General features: G+C 49.7%; 1 protein-coding gene across 1 annotated transcript in view; it reads left to right on the top strand.

Annotated features, from left to right (window-relative positions):
- The window catches only part of LOC146859467 (uncharacterized), a 72,529-nt gene extending 54,145 nt beyond the window's left edge, over nt 1-18,384 (top strand). The window contains exon 3 of the mRNA XM_085646987.1: nt 17,500-18,384. Coding sequence (XP_085503113.1) covers nt 17,500-17,658 — 159 coding nt within the window. The 3' untranslated portion in view covers nt 17,659-18,384. The remainder of the gene's footprint in view (nt 1-17,499) is intronic.
- The last annotated feature ends 6,066 nt before the right edge of the window (nt 18,385-24,450 follow it).

Raw genomic sequence — 24,450 nt, 5'->3', positions numbered from 1 at the left:
TTTATATAGATTTACCACAAGACCATAAATGACAAAAATACACAATACTGTTACTTTAAGATGGTAGAATTTAGCTTAGTTCTCTTAAGTTTTTTAATGCGACACTTCAAGTCAATGTACCTTTTAGATGCGACACGCAGGGCAACGAAAGTGTTGCAACGATGTTGATGCGTTGAAGATTTTGATGCAAAGAAATAAAGAGGTGAAGATCTTCCAGATGCGTCACGCTTCGCTGATGTTGTGAGAAGACTCGACTTGATGCGTCGGCTACAGCGGCGACATCCCTTCACGCGAAGCGACGACAGCGGCCTTGGCGGCGATACTCTTCTCTGACGTTGCGAGACGCTTCCGCTCGATGCGATGCTGCAGTGACGACACCCCTTTGCGCGATACAACGACAACAGCTCCGACGGCGGCACGCTTCTCCGTGGATGCGAGGCGCTTTTCTTGATGCGGTGCAATGCGACAACTACGATGGTTGCGATGGCGACACGCTTCTTCGGCGTCGTTAGACACTTCCTGGATGATGCGAGACGCTTCCGCCCGATGCGACACCTGCAGCGGCGACACACTTTACGCAATGCGACGACAACAGCTCCGACGGCGGCACGCTTCTCCTTCTTGAGACTCGCTTCCAGCTCCTTGCGACACGCAGTCCCTCAGAAGGCCCAACAACAGCAGCAGGCACTTCCAAAAAACTCTGGGGAGCTGGGGGGTGAAGTTTGTTGTTCCTGAGACTCCAGCAGGAGGCAAGCTCTTTTCCAAACCCTTGGAGATCCTTCACAAGTTGAGCAAAAGTACACAGACAGTTCCTTTCTCCTCTCTTTGGCAGTAGGCAACCACTGCAGGCCAATCCCCCAGTTTCAGGGATAGTTCCTCCTCAGCTTCTTCTTGGTTCCTCTCCTCAGCAGAGTGTTCTTCTTGTTTTCCCAAAGTGATCTAAATTCTTGGAATCAGGGTCCCAATACTTATACCCCAAAATCCTTTGCCCTCTGAGGGCAGAGGGGCCTTTGCTTTGTTCAAACCGGTTCTGGTCAGTCCTGGAGCACTTTGTTTACCTGACTCCTTTCTTTTCAGAGTGCAGGGCAGAGACATCAGACGCACCAAAGGAGGTGGAGCAAGCACTGTGGAGGGAAGGCACAGCCCTATTCAGGTCCCAGGTGCAAATCCTCCCACCCATCTAGATGCAGATCTCTCTATTCACCACTGGGACACCTCACCCTGTCTCCTGGAATTCCCCAGCCCTGTCACTCAAACTCCAGACAGGGAATACACAGCCTAACAGAGGCAGGTTTGAATGGTTAGACAAGAAAATGCCTACTTTCTAAAAGTGGCATTTTCAAACACAGAATGTTAAAATCAACTTCACTAAAAGATGTATTTTATCATTCTGAGTTCAGGCATACTAAATTCGAATTTCTACCATGTTCCCTGAGTCAGTTAGGATTGTAAAATGTAATAACCAAACTGCCCATTCGGGCCTATGGAGAACAGGTAGCCTTGCAATAGTGAACAACGAAAATGGCTGTAATTCACTATTAGAACATGCCACACACACCAGGGCATGTCCTACCTTATCCTTACAATGCACCCTGCCCTTGCGACTACCATGGGGTGACTGATATGAAGAAAAGGGAAGGTTTAGGGACTGGCAAGTGGGTGCACTTGCCCATTCAGCATGACAGTACCAGACTGCACGCAGGCTCTGCAATGGCAGACCTTAGACACACTTTTACAGGCTGCTTCTGTGGGTGGCACAACCAGTGCTGCAAGCCCACCAGCAGCATTTGGATTACAAGCCCTGGGCACTCCTGGTGCACCGTACTAGGGTCTGACAGGTAAACCAAACCAACCAATCATGGAATCACAAATCATACATCAATTTACAATAGGGAGCACTTGCACTCTGGCACTGGACAGCAGTGGCACGGTGCCCAGAGCAACTAACACCAGCAAAAACACATGAGGCAACAGCGAAAAATGAAAGGGAGACCCACACCAAGGTGCCAGGTCTGACAATGGTGAAGCTGTAATCCTTAGCAGATTTGGGCAATAAGGGTTGGCACAAACTTAGTGCCCTGATCAATAAATATTTTGTTGGCTCAGCTCACTAGAGTAAAATATGGAATAGGGGCTTCACAGATATGGGCTGCATATTTTTCCTGTGAGGCAAATGTCTCAGGACAAACCAGTAACAAAATGTGCCAGAACTGAGATGTGTCTATGTTTGCACTCTGATGGTTTCCATTAGGCCCGGGCTGTGAACTCCGCTCCATTCATGGAGTTTGCAGAGTATTTTGTACTCCGGCTCCACGGAGCTCGGAGAGTTCCCAAAAACTTTGCTCCGCGTAGCGAAACAGAGTTTTTTCCTCGCTCTGACTCGCCAATGGAAAGTTGGGAGGGCAAGCGAGGAAAATGCAGCGTTAAACCGCTTCCCAGTGAGATTTCTCAGTGCGGGTGGTCGCGGATGGTCGCTACCGCTCGTGGTGAGAAACCTTCCGTTTGCATTGAGGACGCTGCTGCTCAAGTAGAACTTCTACTCAAGTGGCAGAAGGAAACAGCGTCCTCTTCTGCTGAGCGTGATGCTGTTCCCGCTCATTTTACAGCGTGGGACAAACACACGGCGCTAAAAATCAGCGCAAACAGCTAGAGATAAAGCACCCCCCTGTTCGTGGATCTCCGCGTAGTTTGCCAGAGTTTTTTCTCACTTTTTTGAGTTTCACATAGTCGAACTGTTAGAACTGGGGTAACCAATTCCAACACAGTAGCTTGGCGCAAGGCAGGAAGGCACCCGAAGGCAATGTGTAAAGCAGTTGTGCAGCACACTCTCGCACGGACTCAGTAATGCGCACACAATGAAGAGACACCACACCAGACCGTTGCATAAAACAGGACTCTTTATCTCATTCAGGTCATGGCAAAGGAATTCATTTCAGTAAATAGAGCAGATAGTCTCAGGGCAACTATAAATTCAGAACATTTCCTAGGTAGGGAGATAATAAATGCAACATTCCTTATATTTCATCAATCCAGGCAACATCACTTTTGTGCATCTTCAATAAGGCAACACTTACTGTACACAGACTCAGGGCCAGTGACCATTCCTATGCGTGTGCACCCTACAAGCAACAGTCCCTATGCGAGGGTAACTACAGGGCACATTTCTAAAGAATATTTGCTGAGTCACTGACACATTCAGGAGATGCGACGCTTTATAGGCCTGGGGGGCTTGCACAGGTTCTTTCAGGCCCCAGAATCCCCTGTGGCTCCCTCCGTGGTGAAAGGGGAAGGCCTCATTACTGTTCAAGGCTGCCCCCCTCACAGGTAACAGTCGGGGCAGCCCACGTCAGTTCTGGCCAACAGGGGGTTAACAGGCCACTGCTGCTTGTTCGAGGCCTCCCTTGAGGTGAGGGGCGGTCACGGGGCTGCCATCCCATCCTAATCTAGCTCCTCGGCAGCCCTGCTATCAGTATGCAAATCGCCTCCCTTCCAGGGTGTTACCTGGGGTGAGGGCCCTGGTTCGGCCAGCGCTGATCCTGCACTCCTCCCCGGGCCTCCACGCTACTCCGGTCCCAGCCTGGGGGAGGCCAGGGGCTCTCGCTTCTCTCAGAGCCCCCTCGCTGACGCTCAGGATCGGCTCTGGGCCTTCCGATGCCTGTACCGGCCCGGGAACCATTGGGAGCGCGGCTCACCGGGGGGCGCGGCGTATGACGCTGCCGGTGCCCCGGTTGCCCCGCAACGCGCAGTAGACACCCCGAGGCCTAGCGCGCCCTGCACATCGCCCGCAGCGCCCTCTCCTCACTTTGGGGGCCGCGGCGGGGTTCCGGTCGCACAACCTTCTCCTGGGGTCGACGGGGCCTCAGCGGTGTTGGGCGCCTCCGACCTCGTGGGGCCTAGGCCGCGGCGGTGACATCAGACGCGCGCTTCTCCTTCACCAGCGCAGGGGCCCGCAGCGGTAATTTTGGGCACACAGCGATTCGGTTATCGCGGCGCCGGGACCGCGGGGGCGATCTCCAGCAGATAGCATTCTCACAAGCACAGCGCTAGATTGCAGGTACCTGGGCTGCGGTGGTGATCTGGGGCTTGCAGCGCTTAGCGTTCTCAGCGCTTGAGAGTCACAACAGGCAGGGGGGGGCACGGCAGTAGTTCAGCCAAATCCTGGGCTGCGGCGGTGATGGCTTGCAGCGCTTAGAGTTCACAGCGCTTGGAAGCATGGGCAGATTACTTCACCACAGCGCAGGGGCAACAGTTCCAGCAATATGGTGCTAGGTAGGCACAGTTCTGGCAGTATAGCGCTTTACCTGGTGATCCCCCAGCAGCAGCAGTTCTCTCAGGGTTCCCAGCGCTTCAGTCCCAGCACTAGTTGTGGGCAAGGCTTGGTTGCAGGTTCTTGGGGGGAGAGTAGGGGTTGAGTTGGCAGGCATAAAAAGGCAGGATGGTTCCCTGCAGCACACTGGAGTTGGTACCCTGGGTTCCCCCTCACTGGGCAAGATCAGCAGGCTGGCAGAGTCCCTCATCTAACTTGGGTGCAGTAGGGCCTAAGCTCAGTCAGTCCCAGTAGTGTAGGTTCCTCCCCTAGGCCCAACCGCCTATACTCCGGCAGAGGTTCCTCCAGTTCCACTGGTGCCCCAACTGACTAGTTCTGTTTCCCTCCTTTCCTCTTACACCCCTAGGTCAGATGACCCTTGTTAGACCTGGCACCTTGGCGTGAGTCTCCCTTCCACTTTTTGTCGCTGTGCCTCATGTGTTTTGCTGGTGTTAGCTGCTCAGAGCACTGTGCCACTGCCAACCAGTGCCACAGTGCAAGTGCTCCTTATTTAAAATGTATATGTTGGTTGGATTCCCTGATTGGCTTATTTGGTTTACTGTCAGACCCCAGTAGAGTGCACCAGGAGTGCCAGGGCGTGTAAATACAAATGCCGCTGGTGGGCTTGCAGCAGTGGTTGTGCCACCCAAAGAAGCGGCCTGGTAAAATGTGTCTAAGGTCTGCCATTGCAGAACCTGTGTGCAGTCTGGTACTGTCATGCTGAGTGGGCAAGTGCACCCACTTGCCAGTCCCTAAACCTTCCCTTAACTTCCTATTAGTCACCCCTATGGTAGGCCCAAGGGCAGGGTGCATTGTAAGCATGAGGTAGGACAAGCCCTGATGTGTGTGGCATGTACTAATAGTGAATAACAGCCATTTTCGTTTTTCACTATTGTAAGGCAACCTGTTCCCATAGGCCAGAATGGGCTGTCAGAATTGTTACATCCTATGATCCTAACAGACCCAGGGAACATGGTAGAAATTCGAGTTTAGTATGCCTGAACTTAGAATAATAAAATACATCTTTTAGTAAAGTTTATTTTTATATTCTGTGTTTGCAAATACCACTTTTAGAAAGTTGATATTTGCTTGCCTAACCATTTCAGCCCGCCTCTGCTATGATGTGTATCTGCCTGTCTGGTTTGTGTGAGTGACAGGGCTGGGGAAACCCAGAGGGGCAGGGCTAGGTAGCCTGGTGGTGAATAGAGAGATTGACATCCAGATGGGTGGGAGGAGTGCACCTGGACTCTGAATAGGGCTGTGCTCTGCCACCACAATGCTGGCTCCACCTCCTGTGGAGCGGCTGATGTCTCTGCCCTGCACCCTGAATAGGAAGTCAGAGTCATGTCAACAAAGTGCTCAAGAACTGGTTTGGACTGGGCAAAGGCCCCTCTACCCCAGAAGAACAAAGGAATTAGGGGTATAATTATTGGGACCCTGCTCCCAAGAAATTAGATCCTGCTTGACAAGAAGAACCTCTGCCTGAGGAGAAGGAACTGGAAAAGCTGTAAGGAGGAGTACTGTCCCTGACCAGGGGGATTGGCCTGCAGTGGTTGCCTTGCTGCTGAAGGAGAGGAGAAAGACTACAAAGACTTTATTTCAACTTGTGCTTAAAAAGATCTCCAAGGGCTTGGAATAGAGCTAGCCTCCTGCTGAAGTCTCAGGAACAACAGACTTCACCCCTCAGCTCCCCAGAGTTCTTTGGAAGTGCCTGCTGCTGTTGTTGGGCCTTCTGAGGAACTGCGTGTCGCAAGGAGCTGGAAGCGCGACTCAAGGAGGAGAAGCGTGCCGCCGTCGGAGCTGTTGTCGTCGCATCTCGTAAAGTGTGTCGCCGCTGCAGCATCGCATCGAGCGGAAGTGTCTCGCATCGTCCTGGAAGTGTCTCGCAACACCGAAGAAGCGTGTCGCCATCGCAGCCATCGTAGCTGACGCATTGCACCGCATCAAGAGAAGAGTCTCGCATCGAGGAAGAAGCGTGTCGCCATCGCAGCCATCGTAGCTGTCGCATTGCACCGCATCAAGAAAAGCGCCTCGCATCCACGGAGAAGCGTGCCGCCGTCGGAGCTGCTGTCGTCGCATCGCGTAAAGGGGTGTCGCCGCTGCAACATCGCATCGAGCGGAAGCGTCTCGCAAACGTCAGAGAAGAGTGCCGCTGCCAAGGCCGCTGTCGTCGCATCGCGTAAAGGGTGACGCCGCTGCAGCTAACGCATCGAGACGAGTCTTCTCGCAAAATCGGAGAAGCGTAACCCATCTGGAAGATCTTCACGTCTTTATTTCTTTGCACCAAAAACTTCATCGCATCAACATCGTTGCAACACTTTCGTTGCCCTGCGTGTCGCATCTAAAAGGTACATTGACTTAAAGTGTCGCATTTAAGAACTTAAGAGAACTAAGAAAAATTCTACCATCTAAAGTAACAGTATTGTGTATTTTTGTCGTTTAATGGTCTTGTGGTAACTCTATATAAAGAATCCTTATTTTTAATATAAAACCTGTGTGGTGTCCATTTGTAGTGTTGTCACTGGGTTTCTGTATGTGTTCACAAATGTTTTACACACTGCCTCTGAGATAAGCCTGTCTGCTCGTGCCAAGCTACCAAGGGGGTGAGCAGGGGTTATTTTAGGAGTGTACCCCCTTACCCTGACTAGAGGAAAGGTTCCCTGCTTGACACAAGTACCTACCTGTGCCAACCAGAGAACCCGGATTCTAACAACCCTCCTGTAAAGGTGGCAAAACATAACCCATCCCAGGGCTGGAAGGTTCCAGGAGGTTCTACATGTCTGTCTATGGGACTAAAAGGCGGGACGGCGGAGATACAGTATCAGGCTGTCCCAGCCTGCTCCTGACTACTAGTGCGTGTATTCAATGGCGACTCTGCAGTAGCAGGGGCCTGTGGCAGCCATGTTATTAGGAGAGAGCACCTGCACCTCAGCACTGTTTGGCAGTGGTAAGGTGCCCAGAGCCCTAGGTTCAGGAAAATACGGTGGCAAAAATGAGGTGACAAGGGCAAAAAAATGGGGTAAGACCACCCTAGGGCTGACAGGTCTATCAGGAACTCCGTTAACTCCTCCCAGGCCTAGTTCCAGTGGCCCGATTATATTTAGGATTATTCTCTGAAAATACTCCATCAAGATTGGAAATGGATCCAGTGATAGTATGTCCAGGGGTTTGCATCTGACGCTCAAGGCACTACTCACAGTTTTGGGTAGTTTCGGCATACATCCCTAACCAGAAGAATGCATAATATAAGAGGGCCTGTTGAGTTTCTCCTTCAACTATTGACCCCGGTAAGGAGGCTGGGACTAAACTAAAAGCTGATAACTGATAGAACGACTGGGATGGGCACTCGCCATTACACGACCCCTTTCTTTATTAATACATGCTCTCATTCTCAGTTCATCCCAGTGCCTGAAGAGGCCTGCTCTCCCCTCTGGTGTCCTAATCCCCCTTTTAGGAATACATCTTTGCTAGCGATGGGCTGGCTACCGTGCGCCAAGATTTTGGAGGCAACCACAGGGACGAAAGCGATCCCAGAGCCCTGCCCATATCAATGCAACTAGTCTCTCCTGACTCACTATCCATACCTTTGCTTGGGGAATCAACAGGGGATACGCATTACAAGGCCCTACATAGAAGCAAATGGTGAAAGAAACTAGGAGACAAAAGCCTAGCCCGGAGGGAGGAAAGACAGTCAGGCAACAACCCATACAGCCTAAGAACAGCACTAGCGTACTGGGGGGTCTCGTGGTGGACGCCGGAGAGGAGCTTGGCAATGGCCAATGAAAACCTCCGAGCAACAGCTCCTTAATCTCAACACACACCGTCCTTCACTTCGAGAAGCTAGCTGCTTTCAAGCACACTCTCCACAGGGCCCTGGCGACCAGGAGAAGAGGCAACAAAACAGGAGACAGCCATGCCATCACTGCTCTCAGGGCAGCCTACAAGCAGAAAGTTTGGCAGCACAAAAATGACGCACCTCGAAGCATTGTGGCTCAGAATCTTTACGCTACTAGAAGACAAGAATAACTCCCACCTGTGGAGGCACATAAAATGCCTCAACAATTCAGGGCAGACCAAAGAGGATTGCTTTGATGGAAAGGGACTGGATCAGTCATGTATGTGGACCAGTTATCCACGAGCGACCTGGTGGTGGCGTAGGTCCTTCCTCACCCCTCCCTGCTCCAGACCCTTGGGTCCAACATGGCACACCATTATGGAAAGCACAGTAATAGCCACTATTGAGAAAATGAGGAATGACGGTGCCCCAGGGCTGAATGGGATTTCTGCTGCTGTGTTCAAAACCGTGCAAGACTTCTGGATGAGAGTTCCAACGCCACTCTTCACACACGCTTTCGCCGTGGCCAGAATATCGGCCTCCTGGAGGGGCTCAACCCTCTTCCCCATTCACAAAAAGGGAGACCACTCTAACTCGCCAAATTATAGGCTTGTCGCCCTTCACAACCTTGAAGCCAAGGCCTATGCCACCATCCATCTAAAGGAGCTGGATATATGGGCAACGGAAAAAGGAATCTTCCATGCATCAATCTGGATTCAGGCCAGATAGCTCAACAATGGACAACATCTTAGCACTGGCGCATTTACCCACACAAGCCATAAGGAGGACGCAACCCCCTTTGTTCTGCTGTTTCATCGTTTATAGTACGGTCTTCAACAGGGTGGACCAAGGCAGGCTATGGGGGTAGCTGGTCCCATGGGGGATCACGCCCCTGCTCCTTAGGGCGAGCACATCATTACAACAGGGGACATGGGTCCAGGTAAAAACAAGGCCCCCCAGAGCGCCCACCAACAACGGGCTTAAATAGGCTGCGTGTTGGCCCCCTCCTTCTCAATCTCTATACCCGAGGTTTGGGAGCAGCCTTGGAAGGAGCCAGTTCAGTTACACCGAGGCTGGGAAGAGTGCGTCTCTCCATCTTGCAGTATGTAGATGACACTGCAATCATGGACCCAACCAGAGTCAGCCCGCAGAGAGCCCTCACTGCAGTCCACCGGTACAATCGGGAGAACAAACTGCAGGTAAATCGGAGCAAAACTAAATGTATCATTTTCAGCAAATATCCCCATAAAAAATAAATACATTGTTAGCTGGGAGTCCTACAAATACCGAGCCCCAGCTTATAACTACCTCGGAGTCTGACTCTCAGAGAGGGCCAAGCCGGCCGTCCAAATAAGGCACCTCAGAACCAAGTCTAACAGTGTCATCCATACATTGAAGTGCATAAGCAGTCGCTTACAAAGCTCAACCGCCAAGCTTATGCTGACAGTTTTGAGAGCAAAACTGATCCCGGCTCTCAACTACGGCCACTTGGTATTTCCTGGTGCCCTCAACAAGTTTCTAATGAACTCCCAGATCAATATGTATAAGAAGGTTCTATTCGCCCTCCCGCAAGCCGTAAGAACGAGGCTGAGGCTGGAGCTGGGCCTGGGGAGCCCAGACCTTGGGTGTCAGGGGGATCTAATGAAGTAATATCTTAGGGTCCTGCGAGCCCCAGCGACCTCGCTCAAACAAAATCTGAAAACAATTGTTGACAACGAGGTCTCCCCTGGCAAACATGGTTAGCAAAGGCAACTAGCACTTTGAAGATGAGGGCAGACAGCCGGCATACATTCCTTTCTCAGCCTGGACATAGCCCTGAACCTCCTTTGAATGGGATATTGAAAGTCTTCGTGCACGCCCCATGACTGAGACGTTGGATGATTCTTACATCCTGGGGTAGGCAGTCTTATTTTCAACATGCACTTTCAGCCCCAGGCTCACAGGAAAGTCCTCTACATGAGGATCATCGCTTTAGCTGTCTCAGCATTCAATCCTGCCTGTGCCTGTCAAGAGGACGCAATCTCATGTGGGCTATGCAACCCTCGCAGATAATCTAGGCTCAACCTGCTGTGCTGCTGCCCCAAACTGGCCGAGGAGAGACGCCGCCTGCTTCTCCCCTTGTTTCACTCTAAAGGTGTCAGGTGCTGCAGGAAGGCGTCGGATCCGTGCTTCTCTGCAAACACGCCAAGCACCCTAGTCAGACTGGGGAAATTTGCATGCCTTATTCGCCTCTCACTCACTGAAGTCACTTCAGGATGACAATAGCTCCTGGCCGCTCACCACAGGCTCAGCATTTAGCATTCAGCTTTCGGGAGAACTGTCAACCAGCATTGACAACATCAAGGGCTACATGTAGCGTTCTCCATGGCCATGCAGCCACCCAAGTCTGCAGATCACCAGCCTTGAAAACACCATCCTCTGGCACCATCATTGGCGATGCTCAACTAGCGGCAGACCGGACGTCCAGATTAAAACATCCTGAGTTTCTAAGTAGCTTGAGCCCAAGCAGCATGAGGCCTAACTAGTTTGCACCCTGCACTTTATTCCCCTTTTTCCTCATTTACGGTCACTTCTCCTCATGCTCCGAGGTGCTAAACTCAATTGATCTAACTTGTACCTTGTTTTAACCACTTCTTATAACTTGGCTTAGAAGGTGCAATGACTGTACTCATGAAATACTATTGTCTGTATTCTTTGTAAATCTCTGTCACTACTACGCCGGCGGTAGTATCTGTTGTTTTATTTTAAGCGTAATTACTATGTACAGTCCTAGATCTTCTGCTCCCACTCCCAGCGAAGGCACTGGAAAAGATCATCTACAATCAACTTATGACACACCTGGAGTAGAACCAGCTACTCAACGCCTCCCAATCCAGCTTATGCAGCAATCACAGCACCAAAACTGCCCTGATCGCAGCCACTGACGACCTCCGAAACCTCCTTGGCTGAGGCGAATCCACAGCTTTGATTCTCCTTGACCTCTCAGAAGCCTTTGGCACCATATCCCACTACACACTGATCGAAAGACTCCACCACATCGGCATCGAAGGGGATGCTCTCAGATGGATAACCTCCTTTCTCACGTGAAGAACCCAGAGGTTCGTTCCACTTGCCATATTTCACCTCTGAACCCAAGGAGATCACCTCTGGAGTCCCCCAGGGCTAACCCCTCAGCCACAGACTCTTCAACTCCCCGCTGGCCAACATCGTCAGATCCCACGGTTTCAACATAACTTCCTATGCAGAGGACACCTAACTCATCCTCTCACTCACCAAAGATCACACCACCACCAGAACCAACTTCCACAGATGCATGACAAACATAGCCAGCTGGATGAAGAAAATCTGTCTGCAGCTGAACACAGACAAGACGGAACTACTGATCTTTGGCAACAGCAGCAACACTTGGAACGACTCCTGGTGGCCATCAGAACTAGGACCTGCACCCACTCCCTCCAACCATGCCAGGAACCGTGGAATAATCATTTACAAGCTCACCATGAAACCACAGATCAACGCTGTCTCCTCCACCTGTTTCCCCCTTCTGCGCATGCTATATAAGATCTTCAAGTGGCTACCTGTACACATGAGACTCACCGTGACACAAGCCCTCATAACCATGTGACTGGACTACGGAAATGCCTCTATGTAGGAATCGCAGCACACCTTCAAGAGAGACTTCAGACCATCCAGTACACCACAGCCAGACTCATCCTCAGCCTTCCTCGATGAACCCAAATCACACCTCACCTCAGGAAACTTGACTGGCTCCCCGTACTGAAGGGATGCAAATTCTAGATGTTGACACGCTCATACAAGGCTCTAAACAACCAAGGACGCACCTACATTAACCACCGCCTGAACTTTCTCCAACCATTCAATTAAACAGGGATTTGTGAAGCCCACTACACACCTGCAAGGGTCTCACGGTGCTGGGGGGGGGGGGGTTGCGGGTTACGTGCAGCTTCGCCTCATCCAAAGAGCCAGGTCTTGATGCTCTTCCTGAAGACTACGCTCTGCCTCCCTCTCACTTGCCCATACTCCCTGCATTGACTGAAGCAGAAGTGGAGGACACTCCTCCTCCTACATCGCAGCAAAGACCTGAACAGCCTCTCCACCAATTAGTATAAACGCACTGTAGCGTCCCCATCGCTCCACAGGTCAAAGTGCTTTACTATACTACCTACCTGCTCAAATATTGTAAAAAAAAGGCTGACTCATCCCTGACTAAGCTTTGTAAGAGGGTGGCCGGTACATTACGATGGACCTGTGTTACTGCTACAGCATCAGCGAGCTGTGCAATGGCTGTCTGATCCTTCTCCTGTGCAGCCACCTGCCTGGACTCATGGACTGTATGGCCAGTTGGCCAGCATTGAATGGTATCACAGGTTCCGCACCTGTAAAGAATGAGGAGGCTTCAATAAATCGCCCTGGCTTCCAGCACATTGTGTCGAAGCTTGCATGATTAGATCAATATAGGGAGGAGGGTGTTCTGGTCACCCCCCACACCTCCTTCTGTGGATGGGGATTGGAGAGTGGCCGATTCATCCCTACCCTGAATCCAAACTCTGATGGTCCATGGATTGACTGCGCTTTAAAAAGATAAGAAGCAGGACAACCAGGAGTAGACAGAAGCCCCAGGGACCACTGCCTGCGCCTAAACATGGTATTGTCCACATTCACAAAGGAGATAGGGTCCCTGTGTACCCCTGCCCATTTGCAAATGGCTACCACCTCATTCAATTTGTGATTGAAATATTAATTTTTTATGACTGGGATTCGATTGTAAAACATTAATACATAAATAAAGGAGTCAGAATATGGAATGGATGCCCTGTGCACGCCTCTCCCAAATATCAATTCGCAATCTGGCTCATGTGTCGATTTGCATTCACAAAGGCTCTTGCCCTACCTATATGGTTCACACTACTATGCAGAGGTGACTCCTAGAGCTGGTACTCTGACACTACATATACGGGTCACACACTGCTATGTGCAAAGGTCACTCCTAGAGCCGGTGCTCCTGCCCCACCTATACAAGTCACCATACTATGCAGAGTTCAATCCTAGTGCTAGTACTCCTGCTCTACCTATACGGATCACCCTACTATGCAGAGGTGACTCCTAGAGATGGTACTCCTGCTCTATCGATACGGGTCACCCTACTATGCAATAACACACTCTGTGCCTTAGAAGATGCCTAGTCTAGTGTGTGTTGAGATGGATGTGTCTAGTCTCTAAAGTAACACATTCTGTGCTTTAAAAGATGCCTAGTCTAGTGTGTGTTGAGATGGACGTGTCTCGTCTCTGCAGTAACACACTCTGTGCCTTAGAAGATGCCTAGTCTAGTGTGTGTTGAGATGGATGCATCTCGCCTCTGCCGTAAAGCATTGTTTGGCTTTGAAGATGCCTAGTCTAATATGTGTTGAGATGGATGCGTCTTGTCTCTGCAGTAACAAACTCTGTGGCTTAGAAGATGCCTAGTCTAGTGTGTGTTGAGATAGATGTGTCATGTCTCTGTAGTAACACACTCTGTGCCTTAGTAGATGCCTAGTCTAGTGTGTCTTGAGCTGGATGCATCTCGTCTCTGCAGTAACACACTCTGTGCCTTAGAAGATGCCTAGTCTAGTGTGTCTTGAGATGGATGTGTATCTTTTCTGCAGTAACACACTCTGTGCCTTAGAAGATGCCTAGTCAAGTGTGTGTTGAGATGGATGCATAGTAACACACTCTGTGCCTTAGAAGATGCCTAGTCTAGAGTGTCTTGAGATGGATGCGTCTCTTCTCTGTAGTAACACACTCTGTGCCTCAGAAGATGCCTAGTCTAGTGTGTGTTGAGATGGATGCATCTCGCCTCTGCCGTAAAGCATTGTTTGGCTTTGAAGATGCCTAGTCTAATATGTGTTGAGATGGATGCGTCTTGTCTCTGCAGTAACAAACTCTGTGGCTTTGAAGATGCCTAGTCTAGTGTGTGTTGAGATGGATGTGTCATGTCTCTGTAGTAACACACTCTGTGCCTTAGTAGATGCCTAGTCTAGTATGTCTTGAGATGGATGCATCTTGTCTCTGCAGTAACACACTCTGTGCCTTAGAAGATGCCTAGTCTAGTGTGTCTTGAGATGGATGTGTATCTTTTCTGCAGTAACACACTCTGTGCCTTAGAAGATGCCTAGTCAAGTGTGTGTTGAGATGGATGCATAGTAACACACTCTGTGCCTTAGAAGATGCCTAGTCTAGAGTGTCTTGAGATGGATGCGTCTGTTCTCTGTAGTAACACACTCTGTGCCTCAGAAGATGCCTAGTCTAGTGTGTGTTGAGATGGATGCGTCTTGTCTCTGCAGTAACACACTCTGTGCCTTAGAAGATGCCTAGTCTAGTGTGTCTTGAGATGGATGCGTCTCACCTCTGCCATAAAGCATTGTTTGGCGTTGAAGATGCCTAGTCTAGTGTGTGTTGAGATGGATGCGTCTTGTCTCTGCAGTAACACACTCTGTGCCTTAGAAGATGCCTAGTTTAGTGTGTGTTGAGATGGATGTGTCTCTTCTCTGCAGTAACACACTCTGTGCCTTAGAAGATGCCTAGTCTAGTGTGTCTTGAGATGGATGTGTCTCTTCTCTTCAGTAACACACTCTGTGCCTTAGAAGATGTCTAGTCTAGTGTGTGTTGAAATGGATGTGTCTCGTCTCTTCAGTAACACATTCTGAGCCTTAGAAGATGCCTAGTCTAGTGTGTGTTGAGATGGACACGTCTCGCCTCTGCAGTAACACAGTCTGTGCCTTAGAAGATGCCTAGCCTTGTGTGTCTTGAGATGATGCGTGTCGTCTCTGCAGTAACACATTATGTGCCTTAAAAGATGCCTAGTCTAGTGTGTGTTGAGATGGACATGTCTCGTCTCTGCAGTAACACACTCTGTGCCCTAGAAGATGCCTAGTCTAGAGTGTCTTGAGATGGATGCGTCTCTTCTCTGTAGTAACACACTCTGTGCCTCAGAAGATGCCTATTCTAGTGTGTGTTGAGATGGATGTGTCTCGTCTCTGCCGTAAAGCATTGTTTGGCTTTGAAGATGCCTAGTCTAATATGTGTTGAGATGGATGCGTCTTGTCTCTGCAGTAACAAACTCTGTGGCTTAGAAGATGCCTAGTCTAGTGTGTGTTGAGATGGACGTGTCTCGTCTCTGCAGTAACACACTCTGTGCCTTAGAAGATGCCTAGTCTAGAGTGTCTTGAGATGGATGCGTCTCTTCTCTGTAGTAACACACTCTGTGCCTTAGAAGATGCCTAGTCTAGTGTGTGTTGAGATGGACGTGTCTTGTCTCTGCAGTAACACACTCTGTGCCTTAGAAGATGCCTAGTCTAGTGTGTCTTGAGATGGATGTGTATCTTTTCTGCAGTAACACACTCTGTGCCTTAGAAGATGCCTAGTCAAGTGTGTGTTGAGATGGATGCATAGTAACACACTCTGTGCCCTAGAAGATGCCTAGTCTGGTGTGTCTTGAGATGGATGTGTCTCTTCTCTGCAGTAACACACTCTGTGCCTCAGAAGATGCCTAGTCTAGTGTGTGTTGAGATGGATGCGTCTTGTCTCTGCAGTAACACACTCTGTGCCTTAGAAGATGCCTAGTCTAGTGTGTCTTGAGATGGATGCGTCTCACCTCTGCCATAAAGCATTGTTTGGCGTTGAAGATGCCTAGTCTAGTGTGTGTTGAGATGGATGCGTCTTGTCTCTGCAGTAACACACTCTGTGCCTTAGAAGATGCCTAGTTTAGTGTGTGTTGAGATGGATGTGTCTCTTCTCTGCAGTAACACACTCTGTGCCTTAGAAGATGCCTAGTCTAGTGTGTCTTGAGGTGGATGTGTCTCTTCTCTTCAGTAACACACTCTGTGCCTTAGAAGATGTCTAGTCTAGAGTGTGTTGAGATGGATGTGTCTCACCTCTGCCGTAAGGCATTGTTTGGCTTTGAAGATGCCAAGTCTAGTGTGTGTTGAAATGGATGTGTCTCGTCTCTTCAGTAACACATTCTGAGCCTTAGAAGATGCCTAGTCTAGTGTGTGTTGAGATGGACACGTCTCGCCTCTGCAGTAACACAGTCTGTGCCTTAGAAGATGCCTAGTCTTGTGTGTCTTGAGATGATGCGTGTCGTCTCTGCAGTAACACATTATGTGCCTTAAAAGATGCCTAGTCTAGTGTGTGTTGAGATGGACATGTCTCGTCTCTGCAGTAACACACTCTGTGCCCTAGAAGATGCCTAGTCTGGTGTGTCTTGAGATGGATGTGTCTTTTCTCTGCAGTAACACACTCTGTGCCTTAGAAGATGCCTAGTCTAGAGTGTCTTGAGATGGATGCGTCTCTTCTCTGTAGTAACACACTCTGTGCCTCAGAAGATGCCTATTCTAGTGTGTGTTGAGATGGATGCGTCTCGCCTCTGCCATAAAGCATTGTTTGGCTTTGAAGATGCCTAGTCTGGTGTGTCTTGAGATGGATGCGTCTTGTCTCTGCAGTAACACACTCTGTGCCTCAGAAGAGGCCTAGTCTAGTGTGTGTTGAGATGGATGCGTCTTGTCTCTGCAGTAACACACTCTGTGCCTTAGAAGATGCCTAGTCTAGAGTGTCTTGAGATGGATGCGTCTCTTCTCTGTAGTAACACACTCTGTGCCTTAGAAGATGCCTAGTCTAGTATGTGTTGAGATGGATGTGTCTCTTCTCTGCAGTAACACACTCTGTGCCTTAGAAGATGCCTAGTCTAGAGTGTCTTGAGATGGATGCGTCTCTTCTCTGTAGTAACACACTCTGTGCCTCAGAAGATGCCTATTCTAGTATGTGTTGAGATGGATGTGTCTCGTCTCTGCAGTAACACACTCTGTGCCTTAGAAGATACCTAGTCTAGTGTGTCTTGAGATGGATGCGTCTCGCCTCTGCCATAAAGCATTGTTTGGCTTAGAAGATGCCTAGTCTAGTGTGTGTTGAGATAGATGCGTCTTGCCCTGAGATGAATCTGTCTTCTCTCTTCAGTAACACATTATTTGCATTAGAAGATGAGTTGCTCTCACAGAGTCAGGCATCTGATATCACCAGAGAAGCAGAGGAAGGGAAGCTCTTGTCTGTTTTTAAAATATTTGGAAGAGAACGATCTGTTGCTGTAGAGTGCAGTGGCATGGGCTACTGAACTGCTTAGGGTTGGGGTCACCTATCCCAAAGGTTGCAATGAAAGATGATTGATTTGCAGAGTATCTGCAAAGGCCCACCTAGTGTCAGAAGATTCTCTGAGCCTAAGTGAGTAGTTTTTTAGGGACAGGATACAGTGCAATGAGTGATGCCAACATGTGAAGTGTCTGAGGTGTCTTGTGCTTCTCACCCTCAGGTTCGAGAGAGATGCTGCCGGCTAGAGATGGTGCTGAAGCAGCGTGACACTGAGCCATCAGAAGACAGTCTTCGGCCATCAAGTGAGACCGACTCAGAGACACTCTCTCTCTTCTCGGAGCCCTCCCGTGGCATGTCCAACATCTTTACCAAGGTCTAGTGTCTGTTTCCCTGGAGCCCTGCAGGATTACCAATATATTATCACAGTGGAGGTTACCTTTGCTGAAAACTAGACACCTGTAGGACAGATGAATCCAAAAGAAAGTAGAGCTGACTCTCACTAGAACCGGGGACCAACAACAGGACGACTCTACCGGTGCAAGCCGGAGCGCGGTCTGCAGTCATGAATTGTCCACACACTCATCCGCCCGGTGGCCTTGCAGCATGTCCCACCGCCAGCTAGAACATGGCTTCCCTCTGTCAAACCTCAGAGGTGGAATCTGGGCAGGCCTTGTGCATTTCACAATGGATATCCATGAGATAATTCTGCATACCTTGAATAGTATTTGTTTACAGTGGAAGCCTGCATGGGGGCTCTCTGGAGTCCATCAGCGTCTCTGAAGGTACTCCAAAGAGAGGTGGGTGCAGCTGTTAGTTGCTTCTGGTGAGTGAACGGTTTCTTCCACCACGCAATTGCTTTTAAACAATGTGAGCTTGCAGGAAACACACAGTGGACCCGTGAGAAAACAATCTGGCTAGAAAGGATGCCAAGGCAACCAAAAGATTGAAAGGAGTAGCCTTGGTGGTAGCCCTGGCCCATTAGCAGAGATGACATGATGACAAGACTCCTCTCTCCATCTAATATCTATGGAGTGATATTGACATGCTACGTTCTGCTATTCACTTCTGATCTGTGTTGGTAAAATATATTTATCCCACACTAGACTGTCCAGCTAGATTCAATAAACGTGAATTGGAATTGAAATACCGACTGGCCAGCCCTTAGACCAAGAGTCGGGGAGATCTTTTTGACCTATTTATAAATCACTATGTAGTGCAGCGCTTCATGGTACGAATAGAAGTGCTTCGGAGCGCTTCATGGAGATGAGTTATGAGGATCTGGATTGATACACAGTAGCAGATTGCCTCATGAACGGGGGAGGGGTCCATACCAAGACCCATGGAAACCCCATGGAGGGCAGAGATGGTGGTGAAGCCATGGCAGGTGGAGCCCTGCTGTCCATCCTTCAGGTCTCCGGAGAAGTGGAGCTAAGTCCAGGCTTGAGTCTGGAGCCCGCAAGTTACATGTAGGAGTTAAAACGGCAGGAAGTGGGTGACATGGACGTCAAGAAGCTGCAGGGGGGTATTTATAAGAGACTTGCGTCGCCCCGCGTCACTTTTTTGGATGCTCTGATGGGGCAAGGCCTCTGAATCATATCCATGAGGTGAAGCAGTCACTCTGCCTGGCTTTGAATGGACTCATAGATCTGGAGTAAGACAGAGCAGCACAAGGCGCTGCCGTGCCTTGCTCTGCATCAAGGAGGCGCTCCATGGGCATTGTGGTGGGTTTTCCCCGCAACGAACATGGCATTTGATGCTGCCCCAGATTTACCTAATCACATAAACCTGGGGCAGCGCCAAAGCCTAACGCTTACCCAGAGCAGACAAGGCAAGGAAAAGTATTTTATTTCTCCTCATTTGTTCCTCTTTCCAAGTGTGCTGCATTCTAAACCACACATAGAAGGAGGAAAATACCTCTCTTGAATGTTTTTGTGCAGGAATGTGCCCCTTCTTGTATAAAAACAATCCTGCCTGCACTGGAGGCGCCCTTGCAACGAGGTACATGGGGGCATGCGTTGGCGCTAGCCTGCTGAAAAGGCGCGAGCGCAGGGGGAAAGGATAGGAATGCACCGTGTTTCATAAATACTGTTCATTCCTGCCCTTTCACATTGGCACAGCGCAGCAAGAAACCTTGCAGCGCTGCCCTGCGCCAATTCCTCATTAATGAGACCCTAGGCTATAGTGGAGAGTGGCGGGTCCACCCCTTAGTATTAAGAAGAGCAGAAGGCAGTATTTAGTAAATGTGAGTAATTTGCCCTCCAGAGTGAGATGCGCTGAGAGGATTCCAGAGTGGAGAATTTTGGACCTGTTAAAATCTCATCTGTACCTGGATAAGCAAAAGACATTGTAAGCTGAGGAGCCTGGATGACCGGTAAGTTTGGATACTAGCCAGAAGAATGGCTCTTTGAGGTCTTGGGCAAAGGATTTGGGCAGGTCTCTGTCTTCTCTCATTGGCTAAACCTTCAGCTGCTCAGCCAATGAGAAGGAGTGGGATCTCAGAAGGGCAGAGTGAGGCCCCCATAGTCATAGTTGCTGCTGGTCTCCCCTTGCGCCCAGCTGCCCCTGGCCTGTCAGTGCTGGCCTCGCCTTGTAGCCCTCAACACTTCGCACATGGCCGCAAGGGCGTCTTAGAGACCGTTGTTAGCCGTGGATCGTGTCCTGTCCCTGCTGAGGCCAAGAAACAAGTACCCTTCCACCACCTGCACCAGAGGGTAACATGAAGCTGAGAGGGATCAGGGGTCAGCAGGAAGTAGGTAGTGGGGTGCCATAAGGCTGGACAGCTAATGTTACAAAGCCATTGTGGTGCTGCAAAGGACATATGGAACAACACAGTGTTAATAAAAGGCCTTGCTCACTCCCTCCACATTACAATGTGGTCTGGGTTATCAAACAGTTCACGCCAGGGCAGGCCAAGGATTTGCTCCTTGTGGGCCGGTGCATGAGAGGGCTGACGGGTTTCATCCACGGGTAGTCAGCTGCAGGTGCTGTTGAGGCAGTTGTCCAAGCCATTCACTGATGCACATCCCAGCTAGAAGAATTCATCGATTCTGACAGGGTGGTACCTCAGTCTGGTGAAGCGGCATACCTACACCTGTATCCATGGAGACACCAGGTAGGTGGTAGAGGGATATGGGCTACAACGGTATCCATGGAGACATCAGGTAAGTGGTAGAGGGATAGGGGCTATGCCTGTATCCATGGAGACGCCAGGTAGGTGGTAGGGGGATAGGGGCTACCCATGTATCCATGGAGATGCCAGGTAAGTGGTAGAGGGATATGGGCTACGCCTGTATCCATGGGGACGCCAGGTAGGTGGTAGAGGGATAGGGGCTATGCCTGTATCCATGGAGATGCCAGGTAGGTGGTAGAGGGATAGGGCCTACGCCTGTGTCCATGGAGACACCAGGTAGGTGGTAGAGGTATATGGGCTACCCATGTATCCATGGAGACGCCAGGTAGGTAGTAGAGGGATATGGGCTACAACTGTATCCATGGAGACATCAGGTAGGTGGTAGAGGGATAGGGGCTATGCCTGTATCCATGGAGACGCCAGGTAGGTGGTAGGGGGATAGGGGCTACCCATGTATCCATGGAGATGCCAGGTAAGTGGTAGAGGGATATGGGCTACGCCTGTATCCATGGGGACGCCAGGTAGGTGGTAGAGGGATAGGGGCTATGCCTGTATCCATGGAGATGCCAGGTAGGTGGTAGAGGGATAGGGGCTACGCCTGTGTCCATGGAGACGCCAGGTAGGTGGTAGAGGGATAGGGGCTACGCCTGTATCCATGGAGACGCCAGGTAGGTGGTAGAGGGATATGGGCTACAACGGTATACATGGAGACATCAGGTAAGTGGTAGAGGGATAGGGGCTATGCCTGTATCCTTGGAGACGCCAGGTAGGTGGTAGAGGGATAGGGCCTACGCCTGTGTCCATGGAGACACCAGGTAGGTGGTAGAGGTATATGGGCTACCCATGTATCCATGGAGACGCCAGGTAGGTAGTAGAGGGATATGGGCTACAACTGTATCCATGGAGACATCAGGTAGGTGGTAGAGGGATAGGGGCTATGCCTGTATCCATGGAGACGCCAGGTAGGTGGTAGAGGGATAGGGGCTACACCTGTATCCATGGAGACACCAAGTAGGTGGTAGAGGGATAGGGGCTACACCTGTATCCATGGAGACACCAAGTAGGTGGTAGAGGGATATGCGCTACCCATGTATACATGGAGACGCCAGGTAGGTGATAGAGGGATATGGGCTACAACGGTATACATGGAGACATCAGGTAAGTGGTAGAGGGATAGGGGCTATGCCTGTATCCTTGGAGACGCCAGGTAGGTGGTAGAGGGATAGGGGCTACGCCTGTATCCATGGAGACGCCAGGTAGGTGGTAGAGGCCTAAGGGTTAGAGGCTTTCATGCTCCCACTCTTATGGCCAGGGCTAACATGGAAGATGCTCTGAAAGGAGACACTGAATGTACTGAAAGGTTCTCATTGAGGGAGGGCATGGAATGATAGAAATAAGACATTCATATCCATAGGAAATGACCAAAGTGGGGAGGAATCTATTGTTAGATTAGGGGAGGCTAAGAGATGTGAAGTATTTATATATGAAAACAGACTTCCCATCCAACTCTACTGGACAGGCCAATGAAAGGGAAGGACCTTCCAGGACTTCAAAGGTTGAGGCGATGATGTGTTTCATCAGGACACCTGTGAACCTCTGCTCAGGGCATCATGGACTGCAGAGGCCACAAGTCCATGAAGGCTCAGGTGCTCTAATCTTTACACTGGGGGGATGCTGAGAGGAAGTGCAGAGAGCATATATTAGGAGGGAGCAGCAGACCACAGACGAAGAGAATGCTGCCCTTGTAATGGGCACATTGCACAGGTTGTCGAGTCAGGTGGGCCTGGAGTATGCCAGGCAGAACTAGGAAAAACAAAACCAGCCTGCAGAAGTATTCAAAGCAGTCCCAGACTGTTGGAGACTGGACTAGAACCGGGCCAGGGGTGTATTTATGGGCACGCTGGCAGCTCAACCAGATCTGAGAACAGATCTCAAGCCCACTGGCCACTTGGAAAACACTCCAGCCTTCCGGGTGCAGGGAACACTGGGGCTCTGTGCTAGCATTTACAATTTTTGTTCAACAAAAACGAATAAAACTTTAAAAAGGAGAGGGTCATGCCAGTCTAGTGCAATTGTTCTTGCCAAAGTTATGTGTCATCGTGGCTGCAAATTGAAATAACTGTAAATAATTAGTATAGAAAGTTAAACCAAGAGGCATCAAAGTGCTAAGCATGATAAGAACTGAGTGAAGGAGGACTCTAACCAGAGACAACATAAACAACCAAGCTGCTCTGAAGGAGGGCGAAGTATGAGTTTATACTCCTAATATGTTCCGGGAGGGAGTACCACAGCCTGGCTGCTGCCACTGTGAATCGCGTCCCCCCCTAGCTTTCCTATACCTGGGGGCTATCACCCTGCTTGGACCTGCAACCTCAGAGGTCTGCTGGGGACATACCATTGAAAGGCAGCCCTAAGATGACGTGACCCCTGCAGATGGAGACCCTTATCAACCAAGCGCAGGGCTTTGAAGGACACCCGCGTCCACTGGGCAGCCAGTGGTGAGTTCCAATCCCTCCCCAACAGAGCTGTGTTTTGGCAAACCAAGGCCCCGCCGTACTCTTTTGTTTTGGATAATTTGTAGCTGGTTTAGTGAATACTTATTAGCCTCTAGATAAAGGACAGTGCAGTAGTCCGAGCGCCACATAATGAACGTGATGACTACTGACACCCTAAACTTTTCTTCAGGGTGTTAATAATCCGTTCCAGATTGAGTTATTCGTTCCAAAAACCATGGGGCATATTATCAAGGGCCATATTGCCGCTTTGGTGGCACTTTTTGCCGAGAAAGCGGCGATATTTTTATAGCCCTATCAGCAAGCCTGCGTTAACATGCATTAGCGCCAGCTTCTCGGCGATAGCTGTCGCTTTTTCTATCGCCTTGCATGCCAGCGATATTTATCGCTAATGGCATGCAAGGTAGGCGTTCCCAACCAAAATAACACGCTAAAAGTCGCTAACACAACTTCCCTGTTTTACCAAGGTTGTCCCGCGATAGAAAAAGTCTTGCTAAGGCCCGATGAACGCACGATTCTAACACTTGATAAAATACTGACTAAACATGGTGATACATGGTGTAATGTGAGGGACAGTAGGCCAGATCACCATCTCAGGAGCCACAGAGGTAGAGGTCATGTCAGGTTTCATACGTCTTTATTTCGATTGTTATATCATAAAAGACAATTGCATAAAAAGATATTAAGATCAATCAATCATACAAGCAAATTATTTAAAACACCGTATTAGTGCATAGCAATGCACGATTTAAGAAATAATTAAACAGTATTTAAAGACGCAGTATAAAGTGGAGTAAACCCAATGTTAAAATTGAAAAACCAGGATAATTTAAGAATGTCTTGCTCTAATAACCCAAGCCCACCCTAGGTACTTTGCTACCCCAATTACAACGAATTCTGAGGTGTTAGTTCTTAGGGCCCACAATGCCTCTATGCATCTACTGATGTTCATCCGTTGGAAGATGGGCCTAATCCATTTGTACCTTGGGGCATAATAAGCGGGACAAGCAAAGAAGAAGTGGCCCACACTCTCCTTTTGATCGTTACACCAGGGGCAGTATTCATTCGAAACTACCAGCCCATTTTTTGGAAAAAGACCTCCTGGCAAACAACCTACTCTAAACTGGTGGTATAATTTTTTGTCCAGACTCTTGGTGATAACATCCCAGTAATTCTCCAGGGAGGGATCTAATTTATGCACCAGAAATCTGCCAGAAAGGGAAGCGCCATCGGAACACACAACGGATTGATGTCTAACTGATGCCCAGTACAGTGACTTGAAGGCTTGCTTGGAAGGGAAAACAGAACTCCCCGGGGAATCCCACAGTTGGATAAGACCCATTTCATCCAGGATTTTTTTCACTTCACGGAACCAAGGGATGTTGCTAGAACCCAGGATAGATCTTACTTCCGCAAGTTCAGTAGCAAAGAGACTTAGATCCGGCGATATCCAAATCCGTCTCCACAACGCAACCAAGTGATATCGTGCCATCTCTTTGATAGACTTACAGCCCATGTCCAACAAGAG

This window comes from Triturus cristatus, chromosome 3_2, assembly GCF_964204655.1.
Source record: "Triturus cristatus chromosome 3_2, aTriCri1.1, whole genome shotgun sequence".
Taxonomy (NCBI): Eukaryota; Metazoa; Chordata; class Amphibia; order Caudata; family Salamandridae; genus Triturus; species Triturus cristatus.
The sequence above is the reverse complement of the archived record's forward strand: the minus strand, read 5'-3'. Positions and strand labels throughout refer to the sequence as shown.